Source organism: Littorina saxatilis, linkage group LG8 (genome assembly GCF_037325665.1).
Source record: "Littorina saxatilis isolate snail1 linkage group LG8, US_GU_Lsax_2.0, whole genome shotgun sequence".
Taxonomy (NCBI): Eukaryota; Metazoa; Mollusca; class Gastropoda; order Littorinimorpha; family Littorinidae; genus Littorina; species Littorina saxatilis.
The window spans coordinates 33,652,956-33,676,123 of record NC_090252.1 but is presented as its reverse complement, the minus strand read 5'-3'; the positions used below and the strand labels follow the sequence as shown (position 1 = coordinate 33,676,123).

The 23,168-nt window shown below is 39.1% G+C and overlaps 2 protein-coding genes and 1 long non-coding RNA gene across 7 annotated transcripts in view; 1 reads left to right on the top strand and 2 right to left on the bottom strand.

Moving 5' to 3' along the window:
- The window catches only part of LOC138973367 (hemicentin-1-like), a 486,299-nt gene extending 475,508 nt beyond the window's left edge, over positions 1–10,791 (bottom strand). The window contains exon 1 of one of the 4 annotated variants that reach the window (XM_070346087.1): positions 10,587–10,791. The gene's annotated coding sequence lies outside the window, so the exon portion shown is untranslated. Of the gene's footprint in view, positions 1–1,793; positions 2,231–3,322; positions 3,546–10,586 lie in introns of those variants that run through there. The other 3 variants (XM_070346085.1, XM_070346088.1, XM_070346086.1) reach the window with 3 other exon arrangements.
- The window catches only part of LOC138973373 (uncharacterized), a 458,327-nt gene that overhangs the window by 378,731 nt on the left and 56,428 nt on the right, over positions 1–23,168 (top strand). The gene's annotated exons all lie outside the window — the stretch shown is intronic.
- Positions 12,739–21,387, bottom strand: LOC138973368 (uncharacterized). 2 transcript variants are annotated; one of them, XM_070346089.1, is made up of 4 exons: positions 21,192–21,387; positions 18,024–18,199; positions 17,499–17,513; positions 12,739–15,026 (listed from the first exon to the last, which is right to left on the bottom strand). In XM_070346089.1, exons 2-4 carry the CDS (start codon positions 18,094–18,096, stop codon positions 14,737–14,739), a joined length of 378 nt encoding a protein of 125 aa, XP_070202190.1. In that variant the 5' UTR covers positions 18,097–18,199; positions 21,192–21,387; the 3' UTR covers positions 12,739–14,736. The 2 variants fall into 2 exon arrangements, with proteins under 2 accessions (XP_070202190.1, XP_070202191.1); XM_070346090.1 differs by lacking the exon at positions 21,192–21,387 and adding an exon at positions 19,622–19,801.

The window sequence follows — 23,168 nt, the reverse complement described above, 5'->3', positions numbered from 1 at the left end:
ACTGGACCGATCTTTATGAAATTTGACATGAGAGTTCCTGGGTATGATATCCTCAGACGTTTTTTTCATTTTTTTGATAAATGTCTTTGATGACGTCATATCCGGCTTTTCGTGAAAGTTGAGGTGGCACTGTCACGCTCTCATTTTTCAACCAAATTGGTTGAAATTTTGGTCAAGTAATTTCCGACGAAGCCCGGACTTCGGTATTGCATTTCAGCTTGGTGGCTTAAAAATTAATTAATGACTTTGGTCATTAAAAATCTGAAAATTGTAAAATAAAATTTTTGTTTTATAAAACGATCCAAATTTACGTTCATCTTATTCTCCATGATTTTCTGATTCCAAAAACATATAAATATGTTATATTTGGATTAAAAACAAGCTCTGAAAATTAAAAATATAAACATTATGATCAAAATTAAATTTTCGAAATCAATTTAAAAACACTTTCATCTTATTCCTTGTCGGTTCCTGATTCCAAAAACATATAGATATGATATGTTTGGATTGAAAACACGCTCAGAAAGTTAAAACGAAGAGAGGTACAGAAAAGCGTGCTATCCTTCTCAGCGCAACTACTACCCCGCTCTTCTTGTCAATTTCACTGCCTTTGTCATGAGCGGTGGACTGACGATGCTACGAGTATACGGTCTTGCTGCGTTGCATTGCGTTCAGTTTCATTCTGTGAGTTCGACAGCTACTTGACTAAATGTTGTATTTTCGCCTTACGCGACTTGTTTTCTCTTTTTTTTTTACATTTAGTCAAGTTATGACTAAATGTTTTAACATCGAGGGGGGAATCGAGACGAGGGTCGTAGTGTGTGTGTGTGTGTGTGCATGTGTGTGTGTGTGTGTATACAGATCGGTTCCGAGAAAACCACTGGACAGATCATCATGAAACTTCACATGAGAGTTCCTGGGTATGTTATCCCCAGATCAGGTTTTTTTCCTCAGATAAATGTCTTCGATGACGTCATATCTGGCATTTACTGGAAATTGAGGCGGCACTGTCACGCCCTAATGTTTCAACCAAATTGGTTGAAAATTTGGTCAAGTAATCTTCGACGAAGCCCGGACTTTGGTATTGCATTTCAGCTTGGAGACTTAAAAATTAGTTAATGAGTTTGCTCATTAAAGTTGTCATTAAAATCAAATTTTTGCAAAGAGATTCAAAATTGATTGCCTCATATTCTTCATCAAATTCTGATTCAGAAAATATCTCTCTCTCTCTTTTTCTCTCTCTCTCTCTCTCTCTCTCTCTCCCCCTCTCTCTCTCTCTCTCTCTCTCTCTCTCTCTCTCTCTCTCTCTCTCTCTCTCTCTCTCACCATCGTCATCATTATCATCACATGTTTATTTTTTCCCACCTCTTTTTGTCGTTAACTTTTTATTATTTTAATTTTATCATCGCTGTGTTACTAACTGCACATTGTAAATATTTTTGACAACGTCATGTGATATACCGTCGTTGGCAGGCTGTGCACACTGAAATGGGAAAGTGGGCTTGTGTCTTTTGACATGAATCGACACTTCTCATTCTGGAAGATGTGTAGTTTACAGATAAAAGAAGAGATGGCACAGGCGGAGACTGACACCGTAACACCTTCTAACGACCAACACAGAGACGGGCAGATACACGCATTCACAACGAGAGGCATGACAGACCGACAAACAGGCAGTGAGGCTAACACACGCGCGGACACACAGACTTAGACGAACAGACACACGCGCGCATAAACACAAACACGACCGCACAAACACACACACACACACACACACAGACACACACACATACCTCCGTTCCTTCCTACTTCTGTGCGGGAACAAATGTGAATGCTGTGCCTCTGTCTAACGTGCAGCATTAGCATGGACATTAACATAATCGATATCAAAATGACATTATTGCGCCAACTCAACACTGACAATGGCAGCTATTCATCTGTTTGACACCGCAACTCTCATTGGAAACCTGTAAATCATGAGTTTTGGAGACATTCCAACAAACTTGTTGACCAGGAAATTATCTTTTCAAATGGAAATTGGTTCCAAAATAGACTGTTTTAATGTGTCCTGTTTTTTGTGTGAGGGCTAGGTTGTGAACACCTTTTCGATACATTGCACAAATACAAGCGCACCTGCCATTTGTGCAAGTGTCAGTCAAAGGTACCTTCATTCTCATGTATATCCCCATTTATATTCTGGCCGAGGGGCAGGCGAAGGAAGTGTTTTATTCTTTAATAAAACTTCGACGCAACTTTTACATAGCGCTCAAGAAAACAAGTTTCTTCTGTTAGAATGACTTGTTTTGCAGCTCTCTGCAGTGTGTACAAAGTGATTGTTTTGACCCATGTTTACATTTAATCAAGTTTTGACTAAATGATTGAACACAGACCGGGAATCGAGACGAGGGTGGTGGTGTATGCGTGCGCGTGTGTGTGGAGCGATTCCTAGAAAACTACTGGAATGATCTTCATGGAACTTAACATGAGAATTCCTGGGTATGATATCCCCAGACAGGGACAGTTAGAATAAATATTTATATCTGAAAATTGTGTTTTATTTTTTAAATTTCAGTCTCGAGAAGATAATTATAATATTAAGTTCTATTAAAAGATGGACAAAAGAACTGTTTTGGTCGTCAATGTGATTAGTTGTGGTATTTGCTGCCACAGCTTTCGTCATGTCTTCTTCAGACCATTTTCCATGTCTGAAAGACCAAAGCAATTTTCGAACATCAAAACTAACCTGGATTCGCTAACAGCTGTTTTACGTTTATATTGTACAGTAACGAGGGGGTAATGGAGTGTTGTTTTATGCATATTTCATGCATTAAAAGAGCAACATGTTCAGGTTTTCAATAAAGAAGGTCGCAATTCATAAACAAAAAAACACACACGCATATAGTTTTCGAGTTATAATTGAACAGTGTCGATTATATAAAACAAGGTGTCCAAATTACACTTTGAGTTCAAATTATCCTCCTTCATACTATGAATGAAATAATAAATCAAAAATTCAGCCACAATATTCTAAAAATGCTCGCCTGCCGCGCGTTGTTTGTGGTTGTGCCATATTTTCTTTTGTAAACGTCATTGCCCATCACCAGTAACGTACAAATACAGTGACGTAACACATTGTTTCACAAACTATTAAGATATTGGCCTTGTTCAATTTACCCTCCTGTACAATTTACCCTCCTTTACCCTACATAGACCCTGTTGGTACAATACACACATTTATGTTCTTCAATATTGAATTCCGCATAGCCTTTTCCGTTAAAAGGGAATTAAAAACAAACAATCTTTCAGATTTGCCAGCACTGACCGTCCCCAAGTATTCAGCCACTTTCTCGTGGTACTTTTGATGTTCAAGAATGTTCCTTCTTTGAATTTCTTGAAAATGTCTCCGCTGGCTGCGTAATTCTGTACAGCAAGAACGTGTCTGCTACTTACACGATCAAGTGTAAGAATAATAATAGTGAAATGGGGAAGTACATACGTCTGACTAAAGAGATAGGACGTCTTAGCTGAGCCCACTAAAACTGTCCCTGTTGCCCAATCAAACGGTTGCAAAGACATCACGTGAGGACCTACAGTGGAAGAAGTTTGCCCAGTGCCAGGTAACAGCGTCAACACTGCCAGAGACAGCTTCATAACTTTACAGATTGCTTTGACATACCGAGAACACTCCTATCTATACTGTCTATACTCTCATGAAAAAAAACACCTAGACACATGCGTTTGTGTGCAGATCTTTGTGATTGGAGGGCCTATTTTAACAGCAGCTATATATGACTAGAAAGGCCATTCATCTGCTCCGCTACCATATTCAGCAAACAGATATCTTTTTACTGACACGACGTAGTGTTTACACAGTGAAACAGACAACACAGACACCCATAGCATGTTTCTTATTGCACTAAAAACTATCCAGTCCGGGCTGAAGGTTGTAATTATGACACCACACACCAGGATTACCTTATGATATGCGTTTAAGCACTCTTTTATTTAAATGTCAAACGGATACATTTTAGATAGTGTTTCATGATTGAAATTACCTCATTTCTTTCGTCTTAGTTTCTGTTTTGATGTCCGTTCCACTGTTCGCTTCGTATGTTTTCACGCTGTTGCTTGAAATCGCCAAAACGGAGCTATAGAGTTCGGTTTGGCGTTGAATAGATGCCGGACAACATGCAGAGGAATTGCTTTAGAATTACTGTTTGGGCGTTCTATTTTTATTAAGTATAAATGACGTGTTGGGTAGTCTTTCGAGACCGTGTAAATACTTCTATGGACAGTGGGTTTTTTCCTATGTAAGCTAGATATACACAGTGCGAATATTTACCGTCCAGCACGTAACTTGTTTGCGTTTGCTAGATTACAGTAATGACTTCCTATTAGGACTAAATAAAACAAACATGGACACGAGTGAATAGTCAATTGACGGGGTTAAAAACTGTTTTCCGAAACATTGCACAACATCTGAACAAATACCTGGAACAATCCATACTTTCACAAGAAGTACGTCTAGTATGTTGGACAATATTTTGAAAGTTTCAAAGCAATCCACCAAGTCATTGCTGATGTACAGCGCATTTTGTCATGATACCCCTCAAAATTGACGCACAAACTCATGCGATCAACACCTGCAACAGTAGGAATAGCCTAGCACACGAAATATGCAAGCTAGTTAAACAAAACAACATGTTCTGGGTAGATGTTTTATTTGACTTTTTTCTCGTATGTAAAAGTTGCACAGTTTTGCCTGTTGTGATTTTTCGTCGATTTTTAATTCGTGCCTTGCATTTTTGTACGGTCGATTTTTAAGGGTACCCTTATTTTAGCGGTGGTCACGTGATCCCTGTAAAATAAATCTTTTATCCAAAAGGTGATCCAGATAGTCAGATAGGCCAGAACGGCCGTAACTAGCAATGGAAATGTGAATGAAATGACACGGGAATTAATTCTTTGATTTGGGTGCGAAATTTGTCGCAATACTGTTTTTGCTAAGTTTATGATGACAAACGGAAGTAGGGACTCTTGACACACGAGAGTGGAAGAAGAGAAAAGCTCGGCAATTTTCATATTCATTGACGTTTTCAGCATCTATAGTTACCAAGCATTTCCAAGCAAATCATAATGGGGGTATATCTAAATTACAGCACAGTAAATGTCCCTTGAAGTTTTTAAGGTTCTATTCGAAACAAAACTTCCTTAAATGGCTGCTTAGATTTTAGACTAAAATACTGATTAACTGAACGTTCAAACTCTGGTTTTAGGTATTAGAAACACATAGCCAAACTATGCAGCCATTCTTGGTTGTGTTGTGTGTGCATGCGTGCATGCGTAGGTGCATGCATGCGTGTGTTTGCGTACGTGTATGCGTATGTGTGTGTGTGTGTGCATGTGTGTGTGTTTGTATGTGCGTGCGTGCGGACGAACGTGCATGCGTGCGTGCGCGCGCGTACACGTGTGTGTGTGTGTGTGTGTGTGTGTGTGTGTGTGGTATCACTGTCTTGCCATGACCGTAATGTCGTCGATGAATGGCATAATAAGGTTGCCAGTCCGAGCTACTAAATCCCAAACCTCAGTGAACCAACTGTGTCAAAAACATGAATTAAGTTAACCTTACTTTCCCTTATTGGTGACCAGAGCCAAACAAGAATGTTTGATCCCCGTCATGTTTCAGATCGAGCTACGCATATTCGCTTTGCTTTCTATATTCACGGTTAACGCAATCACGTCGAGCAACAGCCCCCCCCCCCTCACCCCCTTCCACCAGTCCTCTTTATATGCCAACACAAACAAAATCGTTGACTCATACTATGTCAGGCGACTAGAAGACCCTGATTAAAAAATAAAAGGTATGCACGTTCTTCTGACATGGGTTAATTAATTATATGTGCTTTTCGATTGTTGAGAGATTTGAATGGTTAACGTTTCTTGTAGCTTTTTCGTGTTATTGCAACTTTTTTAGTTTTTTATTGTATCCAATCAAGTTTTGTTTCCTGACTCAGTTTATATGGTGGTCTGCGTGTTTATAAATATGATCACCTATTAAAGTCTGAAGATTCTCGGCCACGTACTTAGGTTCGTCGCAGTCACAACTTAACCATATCTGCATTTTGAAAGTTACTGGTGCAATTACATGGTACAAATTGTTGAAGGCCACATTATGTGTGTACCACATTAAACAACACTAGTATAACGCATACCATTCTTGTAAGTGTCACGTGTAATTTTCGGAACATTGTTTTTGTGGCTACCACACGAAGGCTTTGACAGACATGGGATCCCCTGTTAGGCACTTGCAGTATTCTCAAACAAACCTATGGGGGGGAATCGAGATGAGGGTCGTGGTGTATGTATGTACATGTATGTATGTATGTATGTATGTATGTATGTATGTATGTATGTATGTATGTATGTATGTATGTATGTATGTATGCATGTGTGTGTGTGTGTGTGTGTGTGTGTGTGTGTGTGTGTGTGTGTGTGTGTGTGTGTGTGTGTGTGTGTGTGTGTGTGTACAGCAATTCAGAGAAAACTACCGGACCGATCTTCATGAAACTTTACATGAGAGTTCCTGAGTATAATATCCCCACAGTTCGACAGCTTGACTAAATGTAGTAATTTCGCCTTACGCGACTTGTTTCATATTGTAAAAACCAAACCACTGGTTATGCAATTAAACCATCCATCCATCCATCCCTCCATCCATCCCTCCATCCATCTCTCTCTCTGTCTGTCTCTCTCTCTCTCTCTCTCTCTCTCTCTCTCTCTCTCTCTCTCTCTCTCTCTCTACACACACACTCTCTGTCTCTGTCATATTTTATGACTTTGATGGTTTGTCTCATCATTGGCCTTTAGGATTTCGTTGTTTTGTTGTTTTGTTGTTGAGTGTCCTCTTAATAAGCTTTAGACCGCTATTTTTAAGACGTTTTATTTGTTGTTGTTTTTATTCAAGTGTGTGTGTGAGTGTGTGTGTGTGTGTGTGTGTGTGTGTGTGTGTGTGTGTGTGTGTGTGTGTGTGTGTGTGCGTGTGTGTGTGTGTGTGTGTGTACGTTTTATCCTTCATTCTTTGTCGTCGTTTCATGTGTGTATTGTAGAAGGGACTAGTTGTAAGAAAGGACCATGTGGACCTAATGCTATTATCCTTCCGTAATAGAGTTTTCGAGTTCGAGTTCTCTCTCACTCTCTTGGCGGGGACAAATCTCAGTCTGTAGCGCCTGGTTTAAAATCAGTTCGTCACTATCAGCCTGGGTTCAAATCCCGGGTTCGGTGAGGGTTTTTGTGTGCATGGAATGCAAGAATGATGTCCGTACGCAAAGATCAGTTCTACGCTTTCCAACAGCAGCTGGCAAACTAACCACACCAAAACACCCAGACGGGTCACGCTCGTTTCCGTGGAGCGCGCGAACGCGGTACTTACTTAAACCTATTTCCTGTAATTCTGAGCACATTTTTATAATAAACATGACATATGTATATGATTTTGAAATCAGGAGAAAGTGGGGAATGCTATGCAATCAGTTTTGAATCTGTTAGTGATTTTAATTTAATGAGCAAACTAATTATTTAATGTTTACGCTGCTGAGCTGAAAATCATTCCCATAGTCCGGACTGTGTCGAAGATTGCTTGATCAAAATTTCAATCAATATAATTGAAAAATGAAGGCGTGACAGTGCGGCCTCAACTTTCACAAAAAGCCAGATATGACGTCATCAAAGATATTTATAAAAAAAAAAATGAAAACAAAGTCCGGGGATATCATACCCAAAACTCTCATGTGAAATTTCATGAAGATCGGTCCAGTACTTTCCTCTGAATCGCTCTTCACACACACACACACACACACACACACACACACACACACACACACACACACACACACACACACACACACACACATACACGTACGACCCTCGTCTCGATTCCCCGTCTATGTTAACACATTTAGTCAAAACTTTACTAAATGTAAAAAGGAACAACCAGGGAATACATGTCCAAACATGAATCCAAAGTTCAGGGAATATACGTATCTCCTGTAACAGTTATGGAAAAAATACAGGGAATGTTCAGGGAATATAACATATTCTTTGTTGACAGCTATTCATATTAAAAAATACTTGTGAACGATCGATATAGTTGAACTGGTAGGAGTAAAGTGTGCTACAGTTTCAGGGTTGGGCATATTTGTTTACAGACACGAACAAAGTAACCCACGGTGCGTGTAACCACATGTGCATTTCACACTTTGATGAAAAGAGAGCAATAACAAGATCATTTGTTAACATGTAGTAAAAGGCAAACGAAGAGGCCATAGATCGATTTCAATGTCACAATGTTGGGAAACTTGGCAGTCGTATAAAGATTGACGACTTTTCAAAGAAAAATTCCGTGAAAAAAGCAGTAACGCTCCTTTTATTCTGTGGACAAATATAATTTTAGCAACGCAATGCCAACAACCACAATGTTGTCGGTGAGTTTGTAACAGAATTAGACCTGAACTGATGACTAAAGGAACGATCATATTCATATCACAAACCTCTGTGTTTGTCTGTCTGTATGTGTGTCTGTGTGTGTCTCTGTGTGTCTGTGTATGTGTGTGTCTGTGTGTCTGTCTGTCTGTCTGTTTTTCTCTGTCTGTCTGTCTGTCTGTCTGTCTGTCTGTCTGTCTCTCTCTCTCTCTCTCTCTCTCTCTCTCTCTCTCTCTCTCTCTGCCTCTCTCTCATTTATCTTTCACTCAAAAGAACAAGACAAAAATTAAAGCGAACAAATCTAAAGACACCCACATGTATAAATATTCATATGCAAAGAAATCAATCAATTGGAAGTGTTTTTGTCTTTCATGTGTTTATTGCGTTACCGCTTACTCGGAGGGCCTAAACCAAACAAGTCGCGTAAGGCGAAAATACAACATTTAGTCAATCTGTCGAACTCACAGAATGAAACTGAACGCACTGCAATTTTTCAGCAAAACCGTATACTCGTAGCATCGTCAGTCCACCGCTCGTGGCAAAGGCAGTGAAATTGACAAGAAGAGCGGGGTAGTAATTGCGCTGAGAAGGATAGCACGCTTTTCTGTACCTCTCTTCGTTTTAACTTTCTGAGCGTGTTTTTAATCCAAACATATTATATCTATTGGAATCAGGAACCGACAAGGAATAAGATGAAATTGTTTTTAAATCGATTTCGGAAATTTAATTTTGATCATAATTTTTATATTTTTAAATTTCAGAGATTGTTTTTAATCCAAATATAACATATGTATATGTTTTTGGAATCAGAAAATGACGAAGAATAAGATGAAATTGTTTTTGGATCGTTTAATAAAAAATAATTTTAATTACAAGTTTCCGATTTTTAATGACCAAACTCACTCATTAGTTTTTAAGCCACCAAGCTGAAATGCAATACCAAACCCCGGCCTTCGTCGAAGATTGCTTTGCCAAAATTTCAATCAATTTAATTGAAAAATGAGGGTGTGACAGTGCCGCCTCAACTTTTACAAAAAGCCGGATATGACGTCATCAAAGGTATTTATCGAAAAAATGTTTGGGGATATAATACCCAGGAACTCTCGTGTCAAATTTCATAAAGATCGGTCCAGTAGTTTAGTCTGAATCGCTCTACACACACACACACACACACACACACACACACACACACACACACACACACACACACACACACACACACAGACACACACACTCACACACATACACCACGACCCTCGTCTCGATTCCCCCCTCTATGTTAAAACATTTAGTCAAAACTTGACTAAATGTAAAAACAAGTCGTGTAAGGCGATATTACAACATTTAGTCAATCTGTCGAACTCATAGGATGAAACTAAACGTACTGCATTTTTTCACTAAGACATATCACCTTCATCAATCCCCGCGGCAAGGAAATCACTCACTTTTCCCGTGCAACACGAAGTGGAATTGAAAAGCCAGTATAGCACAATAGCATATTGTGGTAAGCTGGAAAGCGTGCTTTTCTGTATTCTGTTTAACTTTCTGAGCTTGTTTTGAATACGACATATATCTAAATATGTACTATGTGCATCTCTCGAGTTGTCATTGGTTTGTCATTGGTGCATTGTTTGTGCAACAATTGAAACTTGATAAAGAATTGTTTGACGCGATATTTCTATTGCCGTTTAAGAAGAAGCGAATATGACGACCTAAAGTAAGTGTTTACCTTTGCACAATTTGTATTTGTAGGTTGTGCTTCTTGTTCATTCACTTCATAGATCCATGGATCGAGGTTCTAGTGAATGTTTTGATATTTAAACATTCCGTAAAAGTACCAGTCTTGTTTTGTTTTTCAATCTTAAATCGTCACAAGATATGACGAGAATCCACAAGTTAAAAGCGACGGTAGCCTTATAAGATCGACAGATACGTACAACACCAACATCAGCATGAACTTTTGCTAAAAGTAAGATAACAAACACAACATGGGAAGCAAAAGTGACAGGCACATTCTAAATGCTCTTTATGTGGACAAATATGAACCATTACATTATGCTATGAATCTATTTGACAGCCAAGCTTAAAATTACCATCCATGTCCCTACCTCAGAGAAGAGAGCCACTATGTTTAAGAAGGAATTTCACTTCAAACACGAACACGTTTTCGTACTATTCCAAGCATGGATGCTTTTCTCCTTAATCCCTGATTGAGAGCAAACTACACACTCGGTTTCAAAGCAAAAGTTGTGGATACGTTTACAGTATAAACCTTTGGGGCCTGGACATTTTCCTCTCGCCGGCCGAGTCACCTCAAATCAAAACTGAACGCCACCCAAAATGCATTGCAGAAAATTCGTTTGACACTAAGGTAAATCGTGATACATTACTTCTTCCACGCCCGAAAGAGCCTCGGTTCCACCCAGACGGCAACGCGCACAAACAAATTAGACGAGAGTTTAAAATAGCTCAGTTAGAGTTTGGCGTTGCAAATGAGTGTTGCAGTTCTGTGTTGCTTTAGTTTTCTGCAAAAGTTGTCCTGTAAAAAGGATTTTATATGGGCTTCCTATACATCACACACACACACACACACACACACACACACACACACGCAAACACACACATAACACACACACACACACACACACACACACACACACACACACACACACACACACACACACACACACACGAGGAAGGAAAGCATACTTTTTGAGCCGATTTTGTGAGAGAGAAAGAGAGAAAAACACGCGCGCATGTGTAAAGGAGCGCCCGAAGCACAGTGGAGGCAACGGCCTGTCAAACAGGTTTGAGATTTTAGAGCCAATTTCTTAGCCCTACAAATACTGTTATGGGTACGCAAAGGTTCCCCAGAGCATACAAGGAGACAGCAACAGCTAGAGCCCATCACAATCCGTTCTCTACATTTGACAGCTGTCTAACCGGAGATTTCCGTACGAGAAACGTCCCGTCAAGGCTGACAGGCAACTCTGCAGAGCCTGCTGTGAAGGGTGACGCAGTAGTCTCCCTGTCACACATGATACAAAACAAGTCAGCTAGGTGATCCATATTTTCGTTGAAAAATGACCACGGGTGACCATACTGTGCTTTGCGCCCTGACAAAGCCAGGAAACACACACGCATACACACACACACACACACACACACACACACACACACACACACACACACACACACGCACGCACACACACACGCACACACACACACAAACACACACGCACAAACACACACACGCACGCACACACATACACACACACGCACGCACGCACACACACACACACACACACACGCACACACACACACGCACGCACACACACACACACACACATACATCACACACACACACACACACACACACACACACACACACACACACACACACAAGCACACACACACACACTAAAACAAATCGTCTCAAACTGTATTTACATTTCAAAAAGCATGAGTCAAAAAAAGAAAGACCCCTTCCGTTTTTGGTAAACCATCTTTGTCAAACTATCTTGGAAGGCTTTGATATTGGGGTCTGTGCATCCCTCTTGTGCATCATATACTTGTACAAACTTACGCATGAATATACCAACACTCAACAGGCGGGTTGCTTTCTGCAAAGGGTGAGCATTTTGTGCGGAATTTTGTTAGCAGACTGGCAAATGTGTCAGTGCCATAGTTATTCCACATACAAAATCCCACTCCGCTAAGTAAGTATAGCCTGTATGTCGACATTTGGAATATGTTTGCTCTAAGCAGGTATAAAATTGGACAAATTCGTTCTGATTTACAAGATCTTTGATGAATGGTACGTTTATTCAAATGCAATACAGAACATTAATAAATTTGCTTTGCTTATTTGTTCATATTCTTGAACTTTTATCTTTTTTGTCAATATAAATAAATACTGTGCTTAATCTTGACCTGGCACTCAGAGAAACATGCTGTGTCAGATTACGAATTGAGAGGGTTTAGCATAATCTTGTAATCCTCAGGCTGTTGAAAAATTGATACTGTACAGGACACGAATAGGAATGGTATAAGGGAGATAATTTGAAAAAAAATCAACTTTTTTCTTGTTTACTTTGACTTTGTACATTTGAAGCCTAGATTAACCCTCAAGCTAGGGAATGTACAATTTCAATGTTGTAAATATACGTTTCGTTTTGTCTATAATAATCGTTCCAATTACCTACCATTTTTGTTTTTTCATTCTGAATTTGGGAACGTTGGCAGTCTATCTGTTGTTTGATTTTTGTTCATTATTCTCATACTTTCCCGTATTGTGAGTTTTTTAAAACTTATTTTATTGCAAACTTATTGATTATTATTTGCGTCAATAAAATGTACTCTAATGGAGTCAACTCTGAACGTCAACCCGTTTTTGCTGTGGCCATTAAAAAATAGTGTGAATGCATAAAAAACGAGGTATGTGAGGCACATAGACAAATATATGGAGTATGCTCACACAAAGTACCAATCAACAACAGAAAATACAATTTTAAGTCATCGACAATTTTTTCAAACAAGAACAAATAGCCTCTTTTGTAACATTCAGCTAACGTGGCAAAACGTGTACAATTCATCAGATATGGGCGTCCTACTTGCCCATGATTGAAATAAGCTGGCTACCCGGAATCGATGACTGCGGGCACCTCATAGGTGCTGTACGTTTTCCCGACAGCAACACATAGCGAACAACAGCATGAAGAATTAGGAAATGCACTCAGTGTATTGAAGCCAGCACACCAGATAACTACTATACTTTATGGACTATAAGGCGCGACTTTTTCCCTCACCTTTGACCCCTGCGTCCTATTGAGCGGTGTCGCCTTGTGCATGCCTGAAGAAGAGTACACATGTACCCACATCTCTATGCAAAGTAGCAAACACCCCCCTTCTAGTGATATTCATATTTCTGCTTCTATGACCTGGACAAAGTTTCCTCTCATACATCAAACGAGTCTGTCTCATTGTTAAAACTTGGTAATTGACCCGGAGTGAGAAGGTCAGTGGCAGACAGGTGTTCTCTCCCTTAATTGTCCTGTTTTATGTGTAATATTATATATATATTCATTTATAAACCGAGAAAAAGAAAACAAGAAAGAAACGGAGCCACTGATTTACACACAGAAGGCTTTTGTGACTTTAAGATATTGTCATCATTTTTCACGAGTTTTTAATTCATAACAAGCTTGGTAACTAAATACAATGTTTGGCGATGAAAATGAAACAGAAGATGATATACACTTCCCTTTGACGAACAAAAAGACCAGTATGACAACAAGCCACCAAACATATCTTACGATATTGCTGTGCCTTTATCATAGTTATTCTTGACAAGGGTTGCTCTGCATGGAACTGCTAGCTTCAAGCCCCATCCCCTCAACACCATCAAGTACCGACCAGCTCCCGCACTCCTATTCGACGTCTACATTTTGTTCAGTCAGCTTGCCTGTTCAGCAAAACAGATTACCCTAATGCAACAATATTTCATTCAAATAAACTTCTGAAATGAATCTTTAAGCTGCAATGGTAATGATTAAGACTGTATCTCTTTTCTTACAATTTACGATCAATTGCAATATAAATATTGTCTTAATCAAACATGGACATACATATTTAACTTCAGACTTCCATTTACAAACAGGTGAATATCAGCAACTCATTGGTTTACCTGCTAAGTATACCCTCAAGTTTGATGGTGAAGCTGGGTAAACTCCGCAGCTCACTTTAGATAATTAAGGTCCGCAAGTAATGTCAATATGCTTGTGAGTTTGGGAACGTTCGACTTTATCCTAACAATAGTCCCAGGGAAACGTAGTCTCAACAGCATCTTATCAGTGCTTGAGACGTGAAGAAAACCAGGAAACTTGCAGCCAGTATATGAAAAGTGGTCGGTACTCGACACAACATAGAATGTTTGCAATACGATACATTAAACGTGGTGTGCATGTTACACAACATGGGATCATTACAACAAGGGTCATCAAAAACGGTTGGCACATGATAAATCATACGTTACTTACAATAAGGCATATCAAAAGTGGTTAACACTTGACAAAACTTGGCAAAATAAAAGAAATCAACACATTAAAAACCATGAGATACTTGCGAAAACAGACATTCAAAAGCGGAGCACTACTTGTTATAAAACATGGGATGGATAATAAACATAAATACATTGGAAGTGGCGATCGGGCTGACGATTTGGCCATCCCTGTTTGGTGTCGTTTACTTACTGTAAAATTAAACATAGACAGTCCAAGAAGCCGTAGTTGTTCCAGACGGTAAGTTGGCCGTGCAGGTAAAAGTTTCCCCGTTGTCACTTGGCTGAACAGTGAACTTGTAAAAACTGTTGTAATTCCTCACGTTCCCTGACACGATGACTGTCTTTTCCTCCGAGGCAGCTAGATTCGAACCATCACGTGACCAGGTGAGAGGGAAATAGCTGACTGTTTCTGCAGTGGTGATGTAGCAGGCCAGTGACTTCTCTTGGCCAGCGATGAACAACCCGTTCGCTGTGATTTGAGGCTGGGCTGTACAAGGACAGAAGGGATAGGCGGTTTTTAGTAATCTGGTTTGCGAAAATAAATGAAAATATGAATAATGCTATAAGGGTGTCCTTTGACACTGGCAGTCAGAAAAAAAGGCTGAAGCGCATAATTTCGGCCCGACTTTATTTTATCGTTGGGGGAAAGTTGAAACCTGACCTTTGTCTTACTGGCCATTTCAGAAAATTTGCCAAAGAAAATACATCTTAGCAAAATTCTTGTACTACCATCTTTACATTATGACACTAACAGTTTTCAGAGATGGCGCGGATGGTGACAAGCTGGTGACAAATAATGGGATACCATCTTCGTGACTTGAAACAAAGAAAACATTTTCTGCTAAGGCCTAAAAAACAAGAGGCGAAGCCATCAAGGCTCACGTAAGAAATCGACAAACAGTAACACAAACTCAATCACTCCGTCACACATACACACACACACACACACACACACACACACACACACACACACACACACACACACACACCACACACACACACACACACACACACAGTAAGCATAGGTGAAACTGTGCAAGAAAGCGAGACCCTGGATCTGCCAATTAGTCTCGGCCCGCTCACAATAACAATGACCGAGACTTTCAGTAATTCCTTTGCGTGACGTCTAACCCTCTTACGTCATAATGTGACGTCTTCAAATAGTTTCTATCACACACGTCAAACACTTTTGACCGAGACGTAATCTTCTTATGCGAGCTTTATCCATAGACTCGGAAATGTTAAAGTTTCTATCACACACACACGCACGCACGCACGCACGCACGCACGCACGCACGCACGCACGCACAGACAGACAAAGTTTATCATCGCATAGGCTACACTTACGTGAGCCAAAAATAGCTGTGGTTACAGTAACCCGACCTACCCTATTTTTAGGGGCCGACCCTATAACTTTTTATTACATTTGTCAAAAAAAAAAACAGTACAGAAAACGTAATGTAAGCGAAAGCGCTCGAGTCGCACACTTATTTCCCTGTCAGGTAGGTTTAATTTGTACACATTAGAAAAAAAAGTTAAAAAAAAAGTGATTGCCTACCTTCCTACCCTATTTTTTTGGCTATGTTACCTTAACCACACCTATTTTTTTTTGGCCTAAGAGGTAAAAAAATAAAAATAAAACAAATATAATACTGCATTCAAAGTTCAAAACGTAGTTCTAACTTGGCATGCTGCACACATGTTTATTGTTTGTATTACACCATAGCAGCCATCAAAGAGTACAGTGGTTTTTTTGTACACTATAGTTTTCCATTTTCTGCCGTTTGCTCCAGTACTCAACATTCTCACTTCTTTCTTATCCTTTGATCATTCTCCAAATCTGAATTTTGGATGTAAGAAAAGTTATAGCCTTGATTGGTATTAATTTTGTATCAGAACCGTGCTTGCTTCTACAAAATTCATTAGTTTCATCCAGCCTGGAAAACGAGATGACGAAACATTTAAGAGTGCAGCCATATTTTAATTGAAACATAAACAGTACCCAAAGAACTCAATGATAATTTAATTGTGTGTTGTACTTATACAACTAAGATCCGGTCACCGTAGTTAAGGATAGAAGATCATTGTCACCAACATCACCAAAGCAGTACACGAATCCTATAGCCGACAGTCACTCCAAAATCTCAATTTAAGCACGGTTGCTGAATGCAAAATGACAATCAGTTTTTGATGACAAATCACCGCATTCAGCTAGCTGCTACCAACACCAGAACATTTCTAAAATATCAATCAACGAAGTCCGAGTTGTCAGACAATCAATAACTTGCTAACTAGAATAGAAGAAAGATGAATTTGCTACCAGATATTTCTACAACTAGCAGAAACGAGTGCCAAACCATATCTATGTCACATGGCAACCATAATAATGTATCAAGACAAGATGCTCGTTCTATTTTGGTGCTTTAAAGGCAACGAAATTGATTTGAAAAAAGGCCTGAAAGAGTATTCATTATGGCCAGCTATAGAAAACAAAATTCAAACCTTTTACCCGCAAGCACTCGTTTACACAACAAACGAGAACAATCCAAAAATAAAATAAAATGCAGTACGGTCAGTTTCATTTTGTGAGTTCTACAGATTGTAATTTCGCCTTACGCGACGTGTGTCATTCTCCCTTAGCCTAGTTTATTTCCGTTTTTCATTAAAGTTTTCTTTTAATAACGATTTGAAACGCGTTAGCATGTATGTCAAAGAAAAGGACATTTTTATGAAAGTGTTAAAGAGCTTGAAAATAAATTCTGACTACTCAACTAGTGAGATAAGTATACCTAACGAAGTCAATAAATAACACGGTATCACAAATAATACAGCTTTAAATTAAAGTGTCAGCCTCATTAACACTAGCAAAACCTAACACACACATCATACCCTAACACGATTGAAAAAGGTCCACGCTCGAGAAAAGTATAAAGTCGTGACCATCACTCATTTGACTTACCCTGAGAGCTGCATTCTGAAAATTAGAATCAAAAGGAAAATCATTAATAAAACATATATTAGCTTCTTGGAGGAGAAAAACCAAGACTTAAGCTTATGTTTCTATTTAGTTTGTACAGCTCTTATAAAGAAATCAAACAAAGTTAACTTTCTGCCAAAACTTTAACATAAGACATAACTGTGAAGAATGACCGTTTTTTCTTTACCTGAATTTCATGGGATCCTCATCGACATTTCTTTCCAAAGGAATTATAAATACAAAAAGTAAAAACTAAAGGGTGGCTGGTTTGCAGTTGTTCAATAAATTCTATTTCAGAATAACATCCAGATTTTCCTTCAAAGCAAATTATTGCTACAGAAAAACATAACGTCAACGTCAAACATGATTTGTTCGTCTCAGCTTAGTCCTGATGGCAGAACAAAACTCGATCAACTTGGGAGTTCAACCATTGCAAGTGTATTAAAACAGAATAGACTTTACATCTGTAAGCATTGCAACAATATTAATAATGCAAGAACAACTTACCTGGCACACACATTGTCAAGAATACCAACACAACACCCACAAAAGTGCAAGTCCTGTGTGCAAAAGCAGCCATTTTGTTTCTGTAGACAGTCTTCCTTCGCCTTCTTGAGGTGACGGTGTTCAGTTCTTGATAGTGGTATATATAGGTCGTGGCTTTGATCGTTGTCCGGTCACACCTGATAGAAATCAGATGTCTGTCAATTTCCATGTTAACATGATAATATCAGGAGTAGAAATAAGCTTGTACGATGTGTGCTGTAAGCGCGTGTTGTATTGAGTATACCGTTAAGTGTTTGATTGTTTTCTTTACGAAACTATTTTCTCCAGTGATTTAACAACTGTTCATTTTTTCTGTCAATTGTGTAGTCTTCGCCTTTTCTTACACTGCCGAAATCTTTCAGTTCCATAGATGGTTGTATAGAATGTCCGTATACAAAGGGAAGCACACATCACTGTCTCAGTCTGTCTGTCTCTTTTTTTTTTTTTTACATTTAGTCAAGTTATGACTAAATAACATAGAGACGGGGAATCGAGACGAGGGTCGTGGTGTGTGCGTGTGTGTGTGTGTGTGTGTGTGTGTGTGTGTGTGTGTGTATACAGATCGGTTCCGAGAAAACCACTGGACAGATCATCATGAAACTTCACATGAGAGTTCCTGGGTATGTTATCCCCAGATCAGGTTTTTTTTCTCAGATAAATGTCTTCGATGACGTCATATCTGGCATTTACTGGAAATTGAGGCGGCACTGTCACGCCCTAATGTTTCAACCAAATTGGTTGAAAATTTGATCAAGTAATCTTCGACGAAGCCCGGACTTTGGTATTGCATTTCAGCTTGGAGACTTAAAAATTAGTTAATGAGTTTGCTCATTAAAGTTGTCATTAAAATCAAATTTTTGCAAAGAGATTCAAAATTGATTGCCTCATATTCTTCATCAAATTCTGATTCAGAAAATATCTCTCTCTCGCTCTCTCTCTCTCTCTCTCTCTCTCTCTCTCTCTCTCTCTCTCTCTCTCTTTCTCTCCCCCACCCCCCTCTCTCTCTCGCTCTCTCTCTCTCTCTCTCTCTCTCTCTCTCTCTATCTCTATCTCTATCTCTCTCTCTCACCATCGTCATCATTATCATCACATGTTTATTTGTCGTTAACTTTTTATTATTTTTATTTTATCATCGCTGTGTTACTAACTGCACATTGTAAATATCTTTGACAACGTCATGTGATATTCACTGGTTGGCAGGATATGCACACTGAAATGGGATATGTGGCCGTGTGTCTTTTGACATAAATCAATCCTTATCATTCTGGAAGATGTGTAGTTTACAGATAAAAGAAGAGATGGCACAATCGGAGACAGATACCTTAACACCTTCCAGCAACCATCACAGAGACGGGCGGATACACGCATTCGTAACGAGAGGCATGACAGACCGACAAACAGGCAGTGAGGCTAACACACGCGCGGACACACAGACTTAGACGAACAGACACGCGCGGACACACAGACTTAGACGAACAGACACACACACACACACAGACACACACACACACACATACACACACACACACACACACACACACACACACACACACACATACCTCCGTTCCTTCCTACTTCTGTGCGGGAACAAATGTGAATGCTGTGCCTCAGTCTAACGTGCAGCATTAGCATGGACATTAACATAATCGATATCAAAATGACATTATTGCGCCAACTCAACACTGACAATGGCAGCTATTCATCTGTTTGACACCGCAACTCCCATTGGAAACCTGTAAATCTTGAGTTTTGGAGACATTCAAACTACCTTGTTGACCAGGAAATTATCTTTTCAAATGGAAATTGGTTCCAAAATAGACTGTTTTAATGTGTCCTGTTTTTGTGTGTGAGGGCTAGGTTGTGAACACCTTTTCGATACATTGCACAAACACAAGCGCACCTGCCATTTGTGCAAGTGTCAGTCAAAGGTACCTTCATTCTCATGTATATCCCCATTTATATTCTGGCCGAGGGGCAGGCGAAGGAAGTGTTTTATTCTTTAATAAGACTTCGACGCAACTTTTACATAGCGCTCAAGAAAACAAGTTTCTTCTGTTAGAATGACTTGTTTTGCAGCTCTCTGCAGTGTGTACAAAGTGATTGTTTTGACCCATGTTTACATTTAATCAAGTTTTGACTAAATGATTGAACACAGACCGGGAATCGAGACGAGGGTGGTGGTGTATGCGTGCGCGTGTGTGTGGAGCGATTCCTAGAAAACTACTGGAATGATCTTCATGGAACTTAACATGAGAATTCCTGGGTATGATATCCCCAGACAGGGACAGTTAGAATAAATATTTATATCTGAAAATTGTGTTTTATTTTTTAAATTTCAGTCTCGAGAAGAGAATTATAATATTAAGTTATATTAAAAGATGGACAAAAGAACTGTTTTGGTCGTCAATGTGATTAGTTGTGTTATTTGCTGCCAGAGCTTTCTTCATGTCTTCTTCAGACCATTGTCCATGTCTGAAAGACCAAAGCAATTTTCGAACATCAAAACTAACCTGGATTCGCTAACAGCTGTTTTACGTTTATATTGTACATTAACGAGGGAGTAATGGAGTGTTGTTTTATGCATAGTTCATGCATTAAAAGAGCAACATGTTCAGGTTTTCAATAAAGAAGGTCGCAATTCATAAAAAACACACACACACGCATATAGTTTTCGAGTTATAATTGAACAGTGTCGACTATATAGTCGACACTGTTCAATTATAACTCGAAAACTATATGCGTGTGTGTCCAAATTACACGTTGAGTTTAAATTATCCTCCTAGATCCTTCATACTATAAATGAAATAATAAGTCAAAAATTCAGCCAAAATATTCTAAAAATGCTCGCCTGCCACGCGTTGTTTGTGGTTGTGCCATATTTTCTTCTGCAAACGTCATTGCCCATCACCAGTAACGTACAAATACAGTGACTTAACACATTGTTTCACAAACTATTAAGATATTGGCCTTGTTCAATTTACCCTCCTGTACAATTTACCGTCCTTTACCCTACATAGACCCTGTTGGTACAATACACACATTTATGTTCTTCAATATCGAATTCCGCATAGCCTTTTCCGTTAAAAGGGAATTAAAAACAAACAATCTTTCAGATTTGCCAGCACTGACCGTCCCCAAGTATTCAGCCACTTTCTCGTGGTACTTTTGATGTTCAAGAATGTTCCTTCTTTGAATTCTTGAAAATGTCTCCGCTGGCTGCGTAATTCTGTACAGCAAGAACGTGTCTGCTACTTACACGATCAAGTGTAAGAATAATAATAGTGACATGGGGAAGTACATACGTCTGACTAAAGAGATAGGACGTCTTAGCTGAGCCCACTAAAACTGTCCCTGTTGCCCAATCAAACGGTTGCAAAGACATCACGTGAGGACCTTCAGTGGAAGAAGTTTGCCCAGTGCCAGGTAACAGCGTCAACACTGCCAGAGACAGCTTCATAACTTTACAGATTGCTTTGACATACCGAGAACACTCCTATCTATACCTATCTTTATTATTATTATTATTACTATCTGTCATGAAAAAAAACCTAGACACATGCGTTTGTGTGCAGATCTTTGTGATTGGAGGGCCTATTTGAACAGCAGCTATATGACTAGAAAGCCCATTCATCTGCTCTGCTACCATATTCAGCAAACAGATATCTTTTTACTGACACGACGTTGTGTTTATACAGTGAAACCGACAACACAGACGTACACCCATAGCATATTTGCACTAAAAACTATCCAGTCCGGGCTGGAGGTTGTAATTATGACACCACACACCAGGATTACCTTATGATATGCGTTTAAGCACTCTTTTATTTAAATGTCAAACGGATACATTTTAGATAGCGTTTTATGATTTGAATTACCTCATTTCTTTCGTCTCAGTCTCTGTTTTGATGTTCGTTCCACTGTTCGCCTCGTATGTTTTCACGCTGTTGCTCGAGGTACAGATTTGAAATCGCCAAAACGGAGCTATATAGTTCCGTTTGGCGTTGAATAGATGCCGGACAACATGCAGAGGAATTGCTTTAGAATTACTGTTTGGGCGTTCTATTTTTAAGTATAAATGACGTGTTGGGTAGTCTTTCGAGACCGTGTAAATACTTCTATGGACAGTGTTTTTTTTCCTATGTAAGCTAGATATACACAATGCGAATATTTACCGTCCAGCACGTAACTTGTATGCGTTTGCTAGATTACAGTAATGACTTCCTATTAGGACTAAATAAAACAAACATGGACACAAGTGAATAGTCAATTGACGGGGTTAAAAACTGTTTTCCGAAACATTGCATAACATCTGAACAAATACCTGTAACAATCCATACTTTCACAAGAAGTACGTCTAGTATGTTGGACAATATTTTGAAAGTTTCAAAGCAATCCACCAAGTCATTGCTGATGTACAGCGCTTTTTGTCATGATACCCCTCAAAATTGACGCACAAACTCATGCGATCAACACCTGCAACAGTAGGAATAGCCTAGCACACGAAATATGCAAGCTAGCTAAACAAAACAACATGTTCTGGGTAGATGTTTTATTTGACTTTCTTCTCGTATGTAAAAGTTGCACAGTTTTGCCTATTGTGATTTTTGGTCGATTTTTAATTGGTGCCTTGTATTTGTGTACGGTCGATTTTTAAGGGTACCCTTATTTTAGCGGTGGTCACGTGATCCCTGTAAAATAAATCTTTTATCCAAAAGGTGATCCAGATAGTCAGATAGACCAGAACGGCCGTAACTGGCAATGGAAATGTGAATGAAATGACACGGGAATTAATTCTTTGATTTGGGTGCGAAATGTGTCGCAATACTGTTTTTGCTAAGTTTATGATGACAAACGGAAGTAGGGACTCTTGAAACACGAGAGTGGAAGAAGACAAAAGCTCGGCAATTTTCATATTCATTGACGTTTTTAGTATCTATAGCTACCAAGCATTTCCAAGCAAATCATAATGGGGTTATATCTAAATTACAGCACAGTAAAATAATGTCCTTTGAAGTTTTTAAGGTTCTATTCGAAACAAAACTTCCTTAAATAGCAGCTTAAATTTTAACCTAAAATACTGAATAACTGAACGTTCAAACTCTGGTT